This window comes from Passer montanus, unplaced genomic scaffold (assembly GCF_014805655.1).
Source record: "Passer montanus isolate IOZ18808 unplaced genomic scaffold, ASM1480565v1 scaffold11, whole genome shotgun sequence".
In the NCBI taxonomy this organism is placed as follows: Eukaryota; Metazoa; Chordata; class Aves; order Passeriformes; family Passeridae; genus Passer; species Passer montanus.
The window spans coordinates 4,067,679-4,086,586 of record NW_024357613.1 but is presented as its reverse complement, the minus strand read 5'-3'; the positions used below and the strand labels follow the sequence as shown (position 1 = coordinate 4,086,586).

Below are 18,908 nucleotides of genomic sequence, written 5' to 3'. Positions count from 1 at the left end.
CCCTCCAAAAATATCTCTCATGCAGGCCAGAAATCTCTCTTGGTAGCTGGATGTCTCAGCTGTGCCAAAGGCCTGACCTGAGCAAGACTTCTCTGCACTGAATGACAGGCCAGGCTTAGTTTCCTGTCAGCTTCATGCTTTACAGGACAGCAGGACAGCTGAAACAAATGAGCCAGTGGCAGAATTTTGGTAAGCCCTGTAGAAACTGGGGCTCCCCAGCTTTCCATGACTTGGCTGCTCTTGCTGGTCCAAGGGGTCTCCTTGCTTGCGGCATCTCCCTTTTCTATAGGTCTGTGTGGGTCCTGGGTTGGCAAGCCAAGGGAGATCAGCTCCATGCTTCTTTTGCATGGAAACCCCTGGGAAGCTGGCTTCTAAGCTAAACTGGTATTTTCATCAAAATCTGTCCTGGAGATAAAGATGACATGTTCTCCCAAAAGGCTTGTGCAGCTTTTGAGGGCTTGGCAGAAGAGTAATTAGTTTCCCTGGATGTCTGCTGTCATCCTGAACAGTGGAGAAAACCCACAAATGAGATAAGCAGGCTAAAAAACTTGGAAAAATAGCTTTGAGTGCAGATGTTTAAAGGAAGAGAAAGGTAGCCTCTGTAATTTGGCAGCATTCAGGCCCTCTGCTGAGGCAAGGCAGGTGGTCCTGGAGACCTCGAATTCCAAATTTATTTTCCGAGTTCCTGTGTAAGCCCATTTTTCTCCACACACATGACCCAGATCACAGAATCAAGCATCCAGAATCACTTAGGTTGGAAAAGACCTTGGACCCTTGACTGTTCACTGCCTTGTCAACTACACCATAGCACTGAGTCCAGCTGTTTCTTGAACACCTCCAGGGATGGTGACTCCAACACTCCCCTGGGCAGTCCGTTCCAATGCTTAACAACCCTTTTTGTGAAGAAATTATTTCCCATATCCAATTTGAACCTCCCCTGGCACAGACTGAGGTAACAATCTCTGAATTTTACCATGGCAGCCAGGCAAAAATGATTAACACCAGACTTCTTTCTTGAACCTTAATTCAGGAGAGGCGTCTCCCACTAATCGGATCCTAACAGGGAACAAGTACCAAAAATAATGAAAACAATCCAAAATCTCCAGTGAAATGTTCTCAATAACTGTCCAGCTCATTAGCTGGAAGCAATTTTGTAAATTTGGTACCCTTCCCCATCATGTGACTTCCTCTGGCAATCACAGTGGCCCTGGAAGGCTCCACCAGGCAGGAAGAATGGGCAGCAGGCCCATGGCAGCAAACTATTTAATGACTGGGTTGTTGTGCAAGTGACTGTCATCTGTGAGAGGAGGATGTTTTCCAGTTTGTCCTTGGCAGCTTAAGCTTTGCTGAAGGATAACCATATTGCAAAGACAGGGAATTTCAAGAACTGCTTTTGCTTTTAGGCATTTTGAGTGATGTGTGCTCTTATGAAGTTCAGATTCGGATCTGTACTTCCTTGAAGCTCAAGGAGATCAGAGCATCTCTAATTGGGAACAGTAATCCCTTTAATTTCAAATAACAGCTGGAGGCTTGCTTACATACAGTCAACCATAGAGGTTTCTCAAGATCTTCAATTTACAGGCAGTGATCATCTACCTTCACTCATTTCACTGTTTTACTGTTATGTGAAGTTTTTCTAGTTCAGTCTGGAAAAAAACCAGCTTTGGGCTGACCTAATTGTGGCCTTTCAGCACCCTACAGGTAGGAAGCCTGCAAAAAAGATGGAGGGAGACTTTTTACAAAGGCATGTAGTGACAGGACAAGGGGGAATGGCTTCAAACCAAAAGAGGGTAAGTTTAGATTAGATATTAGGAATAAACTCTTTATATGAGGGTCGTGAGGAACTGGAACAGGTCATCCAGAAAAGCTGTGGATGCCCCATTCTTTAAGGGGTCAAGACCATGCTGGATGGGATACTGAGCACCCTGGTCTAGTGAAAGGTGTCTCTGCCCAGAGCAGGGTAGTTGGAACTAGATGATCTTTAAGGTCCCTTCCAATCAAAACCATTCTATGATTCCACCTGTGTCTACTCAGTGAAACACAAAATGAAAGGTAACCCATTCAGGAGCTGAAGCTTGGGTCCCCTATCAATGGTCTTATGTCTACAGCTTTGCACCATTTATGATGAAAACATGGTTTTAATGCTGAGAAGATTTAAACTAAACCAAAAAGCAGTTTCAGCAGCAGAATGTTAATTAGGGACACTAATACATGAAGTAGAAAGTATTTAACAGCTTGGCCCAGCTACTGAAAGAAATATCTGCACATACCTACATCACAGTTTGTTCTACTACACCAGAGCTTCCTCTGAAACAGCAGTATTACCAGAAAACAACATATTTTGTTGAGAAATGACACTATTTCATTTGAGACATTCAGAAAACAATAAGTATTGTTCATCTGCTTCTGTTACTGTTCCAAAGGATTCTGAAGAGTGAAATGCCCAAGCCCTTTATTCCGTTTCTTCCTCAGGAAGGAAACAACAGTCCAAGTCACAGCATTTTGTCACTTGCTGTCACAATGACATGCTCTTGTTGCACACCAGAAATGGTCTAAAGAACATATCAGCGTGGATAACAGTTTTTCACCAGCTAAGCACTCCCCAAACTTCTAAAAATTTGCATTAACTGGTGTAAAACTAACTAATGAATAAACTCCTCTGATATTTAGTATGTTCATGGTTGTTCAGTAACTGCTAGGTGGCAAAGCAAACTTTTTTTTTCTGCTGCTCTTGTCTTATAACACTTTAAACGTCCCATAGCAGAATATATTTGATGGCATCACTGAAATGCAATGTATCTGTTCTGTTGAGGAGATGTCAGAGGTTAAATACAGCTCTTCACAGGGAAAAAGCAGCATGAAAATCATGGTGCTAGGAATTAAATCAAATTACCACGTCCTATTATTTCAGGTGCTACTGCTGAACTTCTGCTTTTCTGATTATTTCCCCACTACTTTAAGAGTGAGGCTAAGATAAAACTTACAGATAATATTTCTGGCCTAGTAATGCCCTGTATAGGTTATGGAGAAGTATCAAAATTACTGCTTAGTTAGCACTACCAGATACCTACCTAGGACACATCTTGCTTGAAACAGCATGTGTTCCCCCACCTTAGGGGCTTCAAGAATAGTAGCTCCTTCCTTTTTGCACACAGAAGGCCTGGGAGGCATTGAAAGCAGTGCACAAGCACAAATAAATTTCCTGAATAGCATGTGGCCAGCTGGTAATGTTTAGTGAAGTCACCACACACTGACTCTTGCTATTCACTTTCAGCATTAAACTTCCACTGCAGTGGGTAGGAGCATGAGCACCAAGTTTGATCCTTGCCTGTCTTACTCCCGGAAACAAGGCAGAGGGATGTCTCCAGAAAAGAGATTCTCACTAATACATTATTGCTTAGCTTTGATTTTAAATGTTGAATTTTCAGTTATTCTTATAGAAAATTAGGAGAGTCAAATCACGGTCCTGCTTGAAACAGCATGTGTTCCCCCACCTTAGGGGCTTCAAGAATAGTAGCTCCTTCCTTTTTGCACACAGAAGGCCTGGGAGGCATTGAAAGCAGTGCACAAGCACAAATAAATTTCCTGAATAGCATGTGGCCAGCTGGTAATGTTTAGTGAAGTCACCACACACTGACTCTTGCTATTCACTTTCAGCATTAAACTTCCACTGCAGTGGGTAGGAGCATGAGCACCAAGTTTGATCCTTGCCTGTCTTACTCCCGGAAACAAGGCAGAGGGATGTCTCCAGAAAAGAGATTCTCACTAATACATTATTGCTTAGCTTTGATTTTAAATGTTGAATTTTCAGTTATTCTTATAGAAAATTAGGAGAAACAGTCAAATCACAGTCGTCCTAGTCCAGAATTTCAGTAAATTTCAGTGCCAGTAGCTAGTCCAGCTTCCACTGAGAGACTGTGTCACTAGGATTGCACCCCGTGAATAAACTGAGGACACAAGCTTATCCAGAATTTTCTATTCATAGATAATGTTATCTTGAGGACACACTATAGTTATCTTCAGGGACATGAGAATTGGAAGGCTACCCCACATCACTCTTCTGCAAGAGCAAGCTAAAAAAAGCTTGAGCTATGCTTTTTCTTTTTTTTTTTTTCCTCCTGGCATGCCACATCTGAAGGCAGAAGTAATTAACACAAGGAAAAATGAACAAAGTTGCCAGACCTGGCTGTTCAAATCAGTAGGACCTATCCATATTCTGAGAGGTCTGGACAAAGAGACAATTACACAAAAGTGGTCTACTAAAGATTTTCCAAGCAGAGCTTGGCAGAAAATTGTGTGGTTGTTTATTAGCCTGGCTTCCAAGTCCCTCCCTTGGCCTTCCCCCTAAATCCTACTCAGCTTGGAAAACCCCTCTCAGAGGAGAGACTGTCAGGAAGTCTATAAGCAGATCTTTAGGCAATCCTGAGGGGCAACCTCAGGCTAAAAATAAATAAATGACCTGGCAACATTGATCTTTGAAAGCTGCTGCTTGCCGTACTGAATCCAGAAGTACTGCTGCTCATGTTTCTGCCTTCCTACAGACAGATGGCAAAGTAGAGCCAAGTCAAGAAAACCCTGGTGCAAAGCTCTAGGTGCCAGGGACAGGTATATATCTCCAAACTCTGTCTTGAGCAGCACCCCTTATTCTTACATACCCACAGGCCAGCTGCCCTCTTCCATCCCTTGACTATAGAGTGCAGCTCCCAGCTGAAATCAGTACATACATACACACACACACACACACACACACACACACATATATATCTTTTTTGCAGCTACCAAAATGTAAATCAACTCCAATGCAAAGGAATTTAAATCTCTCTCTCTGTAAAGAATATGAAGACTCTCAGCTTTTAAAAATAAATCAACGTTTTCACATAAATCAACTCTAATGTAAAAGTCCATTCATGGGAAGAAAGACAACTAAGATATCTTTACATCAGTTGTGAAGACTCTTAGGAGAATTATGTAAAAAGGTCATTTATTTCCACATAAACCCAGATTTTTCTTCATGCAACGTAAGCCTCTTACAGAGCTTTTTGGGGGGTTTGGATCTTGGTGCAAAACATCAGTATTTATTTTTCTAAGGTGGTTTTGAAAAAGCAGATATTTGGGAGGTTACCTTGCCCAGCTTGTGAATTTTGCTCTACATACTGGAAATAGACACCATAACACAAGATACAAGAGTATCTTTATAAAATAGTGTTTCCACTATCGAGAAAATAACCTTGAAACTAGACTAACAGAAATTTCATTATGTTTTATACAGCAGGAATGGTTTGGCTCCAGGTTTAAATCCCACTATATTACAAGAGCATTACTCACTCAGACTTAATTACAGATTCCAGCTGGAGTATGACCCTGTCTCAAAAGCATCAACTCAGATAACAGAACAGCTTTGCAACATCATTTTTTTGGCACCTGAATCCTGAACTTGGCACAGCTAATTAAGATCAAACAAATGTTGACATGATGACCCTGTTACAGGAACACAATGCCTTCCCAATACTGACCCCAGCATTCCACAAGACATAGTCTGGAACATTTACTTTGTGAGTAGCATCTCCAGCAAGTAGTTCCACTTTCAGTACTACTGACTGCCTCTCAGAGAAATGTTTGCTTCCAAAGTCCCCAGATTATGGGTCATCTGTCATGACACTGAGTCATTCAGGCAACTCAGCTTCAACAGAAAGCTTCAGAAGGAAAAGGAGTTATTTTAACCTGTGCTAGAAGTTTTGTGCTTGAGCAACTGGAGAACAAGGAAAAGCATTTCTAGGAACAGACCTAGAGATGACTGAGCTGGCTGTACTCAGGCATTTGCAATTCAATGCACTGACACAGTTCAGCTCTATTTCTTGAATGTCTGAGGACCATGTTTCCACACACTATATCCTGCAAAGCTCTGTATCAGAGGTGAACTGGGTACTGCCCTCTGGACAGAAACTCTAAATTCAATAGAAGGCTACATGTCACAACTACGAATATTTCAAATGAAGATGGCACAGCTTTATGTGCTTTGTTTCTGCCACGTGGGAAAGCTGTTGAAAAGTTCTAGATGATCAAAAAAAAGCAGTTCATATACCTCTGGGAGAAGGGGGTGCTGAATCTGTACCCTGTTTTCACAGCCTGGAAGGAAAAAAAAAAATCAACCCTGCCTCAACTCTCTATTCTGATTGTTTAATTCAATGCTGTGATCAGAGTACAGAAGTTTACACGTATCTTGTAAACAACTCTAATGTGCATGGATCCCAAATAAACCCCAGATCACATACAGGTTTTAGGTGTGGTATTTCATATGAAAGCAGAAATAATATTTTATTTTCTCCTAAAATCAAATTAGCCATACATAATAAGGGCCTGGAGTGGGTGTTCTTTCCTAGACTCCAGAGAGAATCAAAAGAAGTCCAGATCATGAGGGGAAGACAAGAGAGACTCTGGTACAAATTCATTTTTACTTTTGCTGCTGTTAAGAGCATCCCCCTCTCTTAAATACCACTCCTTCCTCTTCCTGCACCAAGACCTTTGTTTAGAGACAAAACTCCTGAGCCCAGAGTAAAAATACTGTCCTTAGGGTCTAAGTATGAATGTAATGACAAGCATAATTCTGGAAGAGTTCATCCAAAAATGAGAAAGACTAATGTTTTGTGGAGGGGCAACAAGACTAATATATAACAATATTTGATAATAATAGTTGATAGAATACTTTTTTTTCTCTGCAAAACCAAACTGGAATTCCTGCAGTGCGTCAGAGATTAAACAGTAGGCAAACACTCACATCCACTTTATAGCTCTACAGCCTAGATGGGAAAAATGGCAGTTCAAGTAATGTGCCTGTGTCAAATCATAGGGGAGTCTGACTATGAGCTCTTGCTGTTTTGCAGCCAAAACTAGGTTATATATGCATGTTCAGATTTGGCCTTGTTAGAGAATGTCCTGTGAGAAGCATCAGAAAAAAACAATCTGAATAAGCTGGACAAAGCTGTGGCTTTGGATTGGGGTGGGTTTTTTAATTTTGTTTTGGTTAGTTTATATTTTGTTCATTTATTTAAATCAGTGCCTGGTCTACTCTTCAGAAACAGTCAAAGAAATAATTTTACATGGGTTGTTGGAGAGTATCTTATAGCTTAACTGAGATTACAGTGAGAATCTAAGATTTCATCAAGTTTTTCATCCTCCAGTTTTCTGTGTGGAAATAAATGGCAGAAGAGAAAACTGATGACATTTTGCAGTCTCTTTGGAAAGAGAGAACAATATAGCAAAATCATTATTATAGACTGTAACACATTTATGAACAGAATGAAATATAAGATTTTTAATAATATTTGATGTAACTGGATTACTGTCTCTTCAGTTTTTCATGGTTATCACTGAACACCTTCAATTTACATTCTTAAATAAATCACTGTGTAAATAAAATATGCTCAGAGATCTTGTATGTGAACAGTACTTACAATTAATTACAAATGATCTGGATATGTTTATAGGTGAAATACATTAAAATTGTTTACAGGAAATAAGCTCAAATAGCACTAGTTTTGAAATCTAAATTTTCACAACAGTACTGAGTGTAGCTCAGCTATTTTCTTGAACATGCTTTTCAAAATGGAGTTTGGAATGCAGTAGAAAAAAAAATCAAAGAAATGCCAAAAAGAGGGAAGCACAGAAGATCAAAACTCCATAGCAGGTTGGATCAATAAAATATTAAACTGTAGTTCTTAAATGTAAGTACTACACCAAGTAGTAGCGTGGCTGTTTTTAAATGTTAAAGCCCTTGTTTTCTAAAGGAGACAGTAATAAGCATTTTTCCTATTCAATCCACTCAAGATTTAGACATCGTGCTACAAAAGCGAACATATCTGACACTTCTTCTATAACTTTAGCAGTTGGCTTTCCTGCTCCATGCCCAGCCTTGGTGTCAACATGGATGAGAAGTGGATTGGTTTGTTTACTGCTTCGGCCCACAATGTACTGCAGGGTAGCGATGAACTTCAGAGAATGCAGAGGGACCACACGGTCATCGTGGTCTGCTGTCAGCAGTAGCGTGGAGGGATACTGGATGCCATCTTCTTCTGGTAGTTTGACATTGTGAAGTGGAGAGTACCTGAGAAAAACACAAAAATGTTTCCATGTCTTTTTCCTCAAGACGCAACAAGAAGGTCCTTTCCTACTGAAACCATCACAGTGGCATTTGTAGCACTCAGCATAGAACAGTTCTCAGATACATTAATCAGAATTGTGCTAATGGCAACTGACATGCAATAGTGGCCGCAGATCTCTGGTTCTGAAATGTGAAGCAAGTACATTTCTTTATTTTCAAGAGAGATGTATGTGTACATCTCGCAGGAATGTCCAAAATATCAGGAGAAGCCAGCGGGGAAACTGCAGCAAAACCTGTCAAGTCCATAGCAGGATCCATCCTGCTGGAAACAGGGAAATTGAGACTCTCAACTGAAGCTGAGAAATTAATTAAGATCCTATTATGGTCTAGTACCATTCAATTCCTACAAATAAATCCAACCCACGTTGTATAATACAATTCACAATGGAGACTCCCTCTCCCTCATGGTAAAAAATACAATTTATGTAGTGGTCCACTTGAGAATATTCTGTTGTAATAGCCTGAAAGAGTCATTATTCAGAAAGAAAACTTTACAAACTGTTAAAAGCTGCTAGGGGAACAAAGGTCTTTGAAAACAGGACCACTTGATTCAACGGGGCTTTCTAGATAGTCTCTGATTCAAAACTGACTTGTAAGGAAATGCTGAACTCTCCAAATTCAGTGTGGGAAAGGATGAACTAATCACTAGAATAGACATTGATCGTGACAACTGGAAACTGTTGAGCAGACTATGTGTTTTAACAAGCCCAGGAAGTATTTAAAGGCACTTACTTGCGCAGCCATTCGAACTGCTCCTTACAGTCGGAGCAACCATAGTCAGTGGTCCAAGCGTGGCCGATGGTGTACTTGTGGAACTTGAGCATGTCCATCACTCCCACTTGGGCAATAGCACAACCAAACAGGTCAGGGCGCTGGTTAGCACAGGCAGCTTCAGCAGGAGAACAATGCCATTAGTATTCAGATCTTAAAGAATTAAGTTCAACAGTGAAAGGTTCACTACCAAGTCGTACTGGGAGTAGGCTGTCAGTGAAAATGAAGTAAAATAGACTTTCAAGCAAAACTGTAAGCAAATACACAAATGGATAAAAACTGTAACTCTGAAAAATAATATTTTCAAAAGAACTTAAGAGCCATTTCTCTGCTCTTCAGAGAACCAAACATGTTTTTCTATGAAAACTGGCTTTCAAACCACCAAACTGGGACTGAAGGAGAAATAAACTTTTAAAACATGTGAGATTTTGAACTACTGAACTGAAGGTACCTAAACCATTCGCTGTTTAAACTTTCAATGTTAGTTTCAAGACTATTATTATTAATGCCCTTTTCCATAATTACTATGTAAACCCATAAGAAAAGAGTTTTGATAAAAGCAGACCGTTACAAGATCAATGGAATAACCTCAAATTAACACAGTGAATTGCTGCTGTATTTTCTTGTTTTACGATTTTTGCCTTCCTACAGCTGGAAGGGACAATTTCTTTAAGAATAATGCTTGCCTCATATATTTTAAAAACAACTGCAGTAGGCCCATCAAGCTCAGTGTTCAATGTATACGAGTGGCAACTGGGAGATCTCTCCCGTAAATTATTATCTGATGAACTAGATATTTCAGTTTTCTCTGAGCTGGAGTTATCTTCAGCCATCCTATAAAAAAGCCATCAAAACACACATCCCCTGTAAACACAACTGTTTCCTCTCTTACTATTTATTCATCATATCCTGTAAGTTCTTCAATTCCAATTCCTGTTTCTTGATTTAAACCTTTTCCCTGGTGATTTTACAAATTCCCCTGCCTTTATTGAATTTTAAGAAATAAGAGCACTGAAATTTTCACGTAACTACTACAATGAATCCCATAATCCCTTAATTAATTCAGAGCTATTCACTGTGCATCCACATATAGGTATGATCTTTCCCAAATTCTTATCTCCTCATTTTTGTCCATTGTGAAAATGGATTATCACCACTCTTTGCCTCCTGCTAACCATGACATTGCTATGACATGACTTTGCTTCCAGCTCAGCAAGGACTTTCTTTCACAGCTTTTGAAAATCCAAGAATAACTCCTCACCTAGATCACTGTTACAAGCCCCATATGCATCCCGACTCCTTCAGATAGCTCTAATACATTTGAAAGCTGCAACTTCAGCCTGTAGAATTCTTTCTTTTATGTCAGCTATTATTTATTGGTTTCAACTAGCTTGCCCATTAGAAAAGTCAGATTTACTCATCTGCAGCTTGTGGATCACCATGAACCATTTAAAACTTGGCATTACACTTGCCCCCTTCTGTTCCTCAGATAGTCAGGCTTAGTAGCCTGCAATTTCATACCAGAGTTCACTTAGGATCCTGCATGTGCACCATCTGGTCCTGGCAACATGCCACTTTTCATTGGACTGATTCATTCCAAAACCTTTCCTGCTGATGCTTCAACTGGAGTCAGCTCCCCAGAATATTCTCCATGAAGACAGACCCATGCAGGGAAACCCCACCCTCTCCTCAGGAGGGAACATCAAAACAAACAGACCATTTAGTTGTTCTGCTTTGCAATTCATTTTCTTTAATGCTCCTTTTACATCTCACTAACCTGCAAGTCCCACAGATCATCTGACCAGCTTCCTGCCTCTGATGAGCATAGAAAAATGTCATTGCTAATCTTAATATTGGAAACAATTTGCTCATCCATCTCCTGTGGTCTGTCTGTCCCTGCCAAGAGTTTACACTACACCCTATTTTCTTCATTTAAACATGATTTTTACTTTCTGCAAAATGAAATTTTACTTCTGGTCATCTCTGATATGTAACTATGCTAATTCTTCCTTATTTATGAGTCATTTCCATAAGGTACATATAGTGCCTTAAAGAGATGCTATGTAAAAGATTTTTAGGAAGATCAGGTCTCTCCTTTTCAAGCTATTTTCTTTTATGAACATAAATTGTATTGTGGTAGGAACAAAAGCCAAAACAACTAGCATAACATTTTATTTTAGTACTATTTATTTCAGAATGTCTCTTGAGGCACTGTCTGTTGCTCAGGATTTTGGAAATTGCTCCTTGCTAGTTCCTTAAGTAGTTACTTCAGTGAGAAATCACCTATGGAGACACTCATCCATGCACACTACAACTTTCAATTAGCCATAATAATTATATGCATTAATAAAGTGTAATCTGGAACAACAATTTATTTGTGAATTTTACGCCCCTTTATATAACTTTGAGCTTTAAAATTCAGTACGAAAATAAGCCTTCAAAATGTTGGAATGGTTTTGTCTAGGCAAACATGAGAGGTCAAACACTGCATTTGCAGGGAGGTTTTCAGCTCACAGCTGTACTGCTCTGCTCAGCTTGGGGATCACACTGCAGGACAAGGAAGTCTTGTTTTGCAGTTGAATGAGGCAAGACGAGCTCAGGGCTCTGCAGTCCTCAGAGTCACCTCCTGTTAGTCTGACTGAAAGGAAACAGTATTTTGGGAGAGTGACAATACTCTTCCTTGTCAGCTTTTTCTCCAAGAAATAAGAACGAAGAAAATCTGGCAGTGGGTCTTTGAACCTACAGGATGAGTTATGATCTCTAATGTTGCATCAGTAACTATTGCAAAATTTACTTTTGCTTTGATAAAAAAGACCTTATAAAAATTTCCTGAATTCACCTAATTCCTCAAGGAAAATCCCTATCTGGCTCATGAAGAGCATGGAAATCCTGCTTGACTGTAATCCACCAGTAAATTCAAGGGAAGGATTCTAACAAGATTTTTTAGAGCAGGGAGGTCTAACACTTGTCTCCTACCATAATGATGTGCTTCCTGCAGTCACCACTTGCTTCCCCTTATTGACACAAGGAGCCCAGATGAATAGTTCAGCCAGTGACCCAGGGGATTTTATTACTGAAGCAGGGTAGGATGAATCTCATCCTGACTGAAGCTGAGGTCCACATAACGATAAAGAAGTATTCTCAGAAGCTATGTAATATATTCAAAGTTTAACTGCATTTCACACTATATATTTGGGCCCAACATAAAACTGACTTGTGCAATGCTTGCATTCCCAAATGGAGTACAAACCCTTAAATCCTTTATCATATTCACCCATTTCTATTTCAAATGCACAAACACCTTCTGCCACTTGTTACTGAGAAGCATATAAGCAAAAACCAAAATACAGCTTTACAAGTACTTGTTACTTGATCTTTAAAACAATTGCTTTTTAAAAATAATAATGCAGGTCTAGCCAAGATGGCTTAGACTAAAGATCTGTATAATTCCAAATTCTGTTTCTCATGCTGGATGCTAATTCACTGAAAAACAGAATAAAATCAGTAGAGTCAGTATACAGCAGCTAATAAATACAAAAAGAAGAGCAAGCAGAGTGGGTCTAGGGAAACTGCTCATTTTCTATAATTCAGTGGTTTATGAACTTGAGGTGCCTTTTTTACCCCCTTATCACATAAGTAGCTCAGATCTGTCATGCTGTCACCTTTTATGCTGCTTAATAAAAGGCAAACAGACCCCGATACTATTACTTTGTGTCTCCATTTTCTTTCAAAATTGCACAAAAAAAATCACCTTCTTTTTTCTTCTGTTATTTTCAGATACTTTCAGATAGGGATCTTATCAGAAATAGCTTTTGTAGCTCTTAGACTGCTCAGAATGCGAGACAAGACTTCTGTTTAAGAGAAGGCTATTAATTTTCTTGAATTTAAGAATGCAGCAGTGAATTTTAAGTGAACAAGATGCATTTGTAACAGACCACACACAGTTTCCCAATGCTACATAAATTAATAGTTCAGTGGTTATTTTGCAATGGTTAACCTTAAGAAAGAAAGATTAGAAAAAAACCCATGTTTTTTAAACCATTCTTACTTTCCTCCACCAGAGGATTAGCTCTTACCACACAAATCTGTGTGACTTTTAACAGTCAGCCTTTGCCAGAGACTTCAGAATTCCAATCTCCTATGCAAACTGCAAATGAAGTACTACTGTACATATTTAACACCTGGTATGCATTAATGCATTGACATTCTGGCAACTTTTGACAGGCAGATCTCATCAGTTTTTGTTTGTTTACTTTAATAAGCCCAGCACCAAATCTGGGAAATAGACAAACAGTTCTTACCAACTAAGAGGCCTCCATTTGAGCCTCCATTAATAGTCAGCTTCTTTGGGGATGTGTAGCCTTCCTTGATGAGGTATTTGGCAGCACACTGAAAGTCATCAAAGCAATTTTGTTTGTTGGCCAAGATACCACCTAGCATGGAAACAAAACAAATCAGTTTATACCATAAAATCCTTTTGATATCATCTCTTCAGAAAAACATGTGTCCAAAAATACCTGGGAACAATTCCAGTTTCATGAACATTTTAATAATTGATGCAGCTCAGAAGAACAGCAAAAATGAAAGATTCTGTCAACACAGAGAGGCTATAAGATGGTTCTGTCAATAACTCTGATGCTTTCAGAAACTCTGAATAATACATACCTATACTGTGGAATGAGTACCAGGTAATGTTCCTAACCAGTGAAAGGAAAGCTAAAAGCTTTGCACAGCAAAATATATACAAAATGACCACATACAACACGCTTGAGGTTTAAGCTAATGGGACTTTTAACATCATTAAACTCAGTGACAGTTTCTTAAGGCAATAAAGATTCAGCTTATAAAATAGGCTATATAAAACAAGCACTTCTAATTTCCTGGATATATAATATGTGGCTGGCAATTTACTTTTTTTCCCTATTAGCAGTTTTCTAACCACATGATATAAAGCTATGGTCAAAAAGGGACTTTAGAGTTCCATCTTGCTTTGAAATTTTATTAATTAACTTTCAACATGGATATGCTTAAGATACTGCCATAATTTTGAATGAAATTCCAAATGTCATCAGATGTACAATGGAACAAATAATGACAGAAAATGTTGGTTCTGATGACATCATTGATAAGACTTCCAGGTCTGAAAAAAAAAATTTTGCAGGGTGGGATAGGGAAGGAAAAAGATGATTTTCCCTACAATCTTTCAATTATTCTAATAGAAGAGTATCGGCTTAGACAACTCACAGTTGTCCAAATCTTGCTTGTTTGGCAAGAGACTCAAATTAGATCCTCCTCAAACGTTATCATACCTAAAGACCATGGTAATCTCGGCCAATTAAATGCTAGTAAGAAATGGGATTGCATTCCTGTAGCAAAGGCCAGCCAAGCAAGCAGGGCTTACAAGATGCAGAAATGGAAGTCCAGTGTTCTCTACTTTCTTTAAAAGCTGGATGTTTATTCCAAGCTGCTTGCCTAAGGTTCCCCCTATGGTCCAGGAACCTCCAGGACAATTAATTTTACCCTAAATTAAGTTAGATAAGCTACAGTCTGGACATGTTTCTTTATCTCCATTCTCCATCAAGTGATCCTTAGACAACCAGTTCACAATGGTTTTTAAAACCATTTAGAAAACCAATGGTTTTGTAAAACCTTTGTTTCTATGTCACAGAAGTTTAGCAAGATAAGTCTGACACTTAGTCATAAAGACCTTGAAAAATTCAAACCAGTACATTTGTAATTTTTTTTTTAATAAATACACATCATTCTTGTATTAACAAGACCGTTGAGGACAGACATACTGGGACAACAAAAAAGTCTTTAAGTATGTGGCAATAAAGAAGAAATAAATCTTAGTCCTTGCTCAAAACACCAGGCTGGTGTAAAGTCAGAATCCTATTTACAAAATTAAACCCAAGCAAAAAAAACTTCTGTAACTGCTTCTAGAATTAAAAAAGAACAGATACATATTTTATTTCAAATTGCAATAAAAGACTTGGGTCATAATCAAGCAGGAAATAGGTGGATCAAAGAAGCATTATCATATTAAAATAAATTTTATTAAAATCTACTACAAATCAATCTGCAAATTAAAATTAATGAAGGATACTTCATCTTTAGCAATATCCTGTATCTGCAAGCAAATACAGCTTCTATTTATGAAACTATTACATAATTAACTCAATTGTGAGGAAATGACCCAGACAAATAGTTACCACAGATGAAATAGTAAAATCAAGATGCAATGATCTGGAAATACCATTTTGTCTGATAAAAAGATATTATGGATTACTGCCATGGCAAATTGCTATATCATAAGCACCACTGTTTTGGTACATTTGCCTCGCTGATAACATTCCTAGCAACTTATGCACCAGACTCTTGGAATAAGAGTAAAGTGTTATGATTAAATAAGGATAGGCATGTTCCTGAGATAAGGACTTTTTTAAGCTTTTTCCCCTGGTGGAGGAATGTGGACAGTTGTCAACAATAAGGAAAGTAGACAAAGACAATTCAATTATTAAGACAAGATGGGAAAAACATGGACAGAAATAGATCAAAAGTGTTAAGAAAAGGGAAAAAGAGATTTACAGAGCTTTTCAGTGTTTGAATGAGTTTCCCTGTGGCATGACAGTTTAAAAAAAAACTAAAAGGTCAAATGGTTACCTACAAATTGGATCCCCCAAGAGTTTGGAGGGGATGATATGAATGCACTTCTGGAGCTGACAGTTTTCATATGAACTTCAATCATGGAATCACAAAACCATTTAGGTTGGAAAAGACCTTTAAGACCATCAAGTTCAACTGTTAACTCAGCACTTTCATGTCCCTAAGACATATCTATGTGTCTTTTAAATACCTCCAGGGATGGTGACTCAACCACTTCCATGGGCAGCCTGTTCCACTGCTTGAAAATCCTTTTGGTGAACAAATATTTCCAGTCACATTCATCAAATTAAAAAAAAAAAAAAAGTCTATTCATAAATTATGGAAAAATAATATAGAAGAGTTTACACTCTGAACTCCAGGGTCACACCTTCCACAAAGTTCTGCAATTTTTTTTTGTGTGTGTGTGTGTGTGTGTGTGTGTGTGTGTGATACAAAGAGAGCCTAAATAGTCAGTGTTGTTGTTTTGATGATTAGAACAGGACACCTGCAATAATCAAAGAGGTATGTGAAAGCAAGTCAGGTCTTTTTAAATAGGCAGACATTTTTTGTAAGATCAGTTCAAGAAAAATAGTTGCGTTTTCCAGTGTTTAAGTCCAGGGAACATGATATTGCCTAATGATTGCACAATGATTTTCTTGGAAAACATTCTCTTTGTACAAAACTGTTTTTAAGTAGGCTGCAAAAATGAAAATAATCTAATGAAAACCATCACATTAACACTGGACAACGTACAGATCTAACAAGTAAGTAAGGAAAAATATTTACTTTTTTGCAGAATAAGTAAAATGCAAAAGAAGATGTGAGCATGGGAGAAGGAGTGAAAAGAAAATGCTGCAATTTTCATTGCTAAGTCTGCAGTTTTGCTCCTGTGCTTTGACTGACTTACCTTTGTGCCATGTCTCTCCATATTCTCCCCCGCCCCTGATGTTTGCCACTGCTAGAACACCTCCCAGGTGTCGCACAAAAATAAGTCTTGACACGCTGAAAAAGCAAACAGATAAGAGGATTATTTTTATTTTCCAATTTTTATACACCTACCACTTCTGCAAAAATGCTTTGAGGGAAAGATCTCTCCCAAAGTCAATGATGAAATTGTGAATTAAGTCACTCTTGAAGGCAAACCTAAGTAGTTGGGCTTTTTTGATGGTTATCCATGGACATGAAACTCCCAGCAGCTTTAGGAGAGGAAGGAACCACTGCTGGTCTGTTCTTCCTCCCTCAGTTCTGCTCTTCGGAGGAGAGTGGCCAGTGGTCTGGCCTAACAGCTGACCACTCAGAATGTATCACCGTTTACAAAAGTTATCTTCAAAGCCATTAGTCTGCAGACTAGACTTATGCAGTACCACTGGACCTCCATAGCTTTCTGAATTGTTCCTCCTTCATGGGACCTCCACTTCTTCTGAGAGGAAAGGAAGATTTAGCCCAAAGGAAGAAATCAAAGAATTAAGAACAGCACTTGATTTTTGTTTATGAGCAGCTATTTTCAACCTAACTTCTGTTTAATTTACTTCTTTTGGACGTTTGCAATACTATGTTTGCAAAGTAAAATTCTGTATCTACCATCCTTTTGTGCTATGGTCAGCAGTCAAGTCAGCAGCTGGCCAATCCCATTCTTATTAATTTTCCTCTCACATTGCTAAATACAAAACAAATAGTATAACAAAATTACAGGTTCTGCCTCCCCTACTATCTCCTGAAGCTATCTGAAAACTAAAATAGCATATTTTTTTTTAAATGCCAAATTACAAAAGTATCAAAGACATTACTATCTTTTCTTTAAAATGAACTGAAGCAATCAAATTATATCTAACAAATATGTTAGTTGTTGATCTGTTGAGGGTTAACATAGCAGAAGCTCCAGAAGGCCAACCACATATATGCAAAGGAGACAAGTAAAATATTAACCTTTAACCTCAACAAGCCTTTATTTTCCCCTCTAGTAGGTTTAAATTTCTCATTTACTTGAATTCTTTGCTCACCCAGAAACCAGTCTGCAGAAAATAAATTTGTTCAACCACAAGGGCAAGGGCTGTGGTTTTTTACCTTTAAGTCCCACTGCTGCTTATCAGAAAGGGTTTGAAAAATTGCAGTCTTACAGTGTGTCTCATGTGGATGTAGTATCACAACAGGTGAAGTTTTCATACCTCCCAAAGCAATTACCTATATACTGGCACATATTCTTGAGAGTGTATATCAGGCAGTAAGGAAATGAAAAGGAAAGCACAAGGATAATTAATATGAGATTTCTGCATTTTCATAACCATCAAAGGAAAACCTTCCACCTAGGCTGGTTTATCTGGCCCATCCATGGCTCAGGAGCCATGGATTATCTCAGCTTCTGTAAAATTAATTCTTAAGACCATCACTGTGAATTGCATTTTCCTTAGATTGCTGTGACATGCTGATCAAATGCAAGATTGATATTCTAGAAGTACATTGTGCCAAGGTCAGAGAGCATTACTCTGTCAAACAGGTTGCTACACAGCTAATGTGGAGTAACCTGACAGTAGGTTGCCTCACGAGACTGTGGCTTAATTTCTGGTAGGTAGAGTCACAAAACCTCCCAAAATATTCTGCACTTCTTTTCCCTGCCTACCTCAAACTTTGGACCTTTTGGTCCAAAGTTACTTGATTCCCTAATAACCAAAAGTAGCAAGTAAGAATTACAGGTAAGGTAAGAACTTGCTTCCCAAACATACTGCCTGAGAATACTTAAAAAAAGAAAATATTCCACAATAGAGTCCATCCTCTTCCATCTGCTGAAAGGAACTGTGTCCATCTGAAGGATCATCCTGAGTCAGGACCCTAACTTGACCAATATTTTGATTATTTATAACAAACTTTCTCAAAGTCTGCTGAAAGGAACTGTGTCCATCTGAAGGATCATGGTGAGTCAGGACTCTAACTTGACCAATATTTTGATTATTTGTAACAAACTTTCTCAAAGTTTTTCTCTTGAACTTTATTTTTAAGTTCAAGGAACCAGGTTTTTAAAGTATAGAATCCAAACTTATTATTTTTTAAAAAGTGAAAATTCCAAGTAATCAGACAGCTCAAAGCTCAAGTTTCCCACAACACCCTATTACTGCCTCCTGTGTTTTTCCAGGTTGATTCTTGCTTCCAGATTTGATTTCAAGTCAGCTTGGTGTCTGAGTCACTGCAAACGGCCCAGTCAACCTGCATGGCTATGAAATGTCTCATTCTGCAAAATGAAGTCTGGCTCCCTGGTCTTCCCAACAGTCTCTGTAGCCTTTTGTTCATTATCCATGCTCTTCCTTCTCTTCTGGAAGCAGGGTAAAGGAAAGGGCAACAG

General features: G+C 38.6%; 1 protein-coding gene across 1 annotated transcript in view; it reads right to left on the bottom strand.

Moving 5' to 3' along the window:
• Nucleotides 1–4,986: 4,986 nt before the first annotated feature.
• LOC120511024 (prolyl endopeptidase) overlaps nucleotides 4,987–18,908 on the bottom strand; it is an 88,475-nt gene continuing 74,553 nt past the window's right edge. Inside the window, exons 12-15 of the mRNA XM_039727597.1 lie at nucleotides 16,482–16,576; nucleotides 13,231–13,362; nucleotides 8,891–9,047; nucleotides 4,987–8,101 (exon numbers count right to left, since the gene is read on the bottom strand). Coding sequence (XP_039583531.1) covers nucleotides 7,807–8,101; nucleotides 8,891–9,047; nucleotides 13,231–13,362; nucleotides 16,482–16,576 — 679 coding nt within the window. The 3' untranslated portion in view covers nucleotides 4,987–7,806. The remainder of the gene's footprint in view (nucleotides 8,102–8,890; nucleotides 9,048–13,230; nucleotides 13,363–16,481; nucleotides 16,577–18,908) is intronic.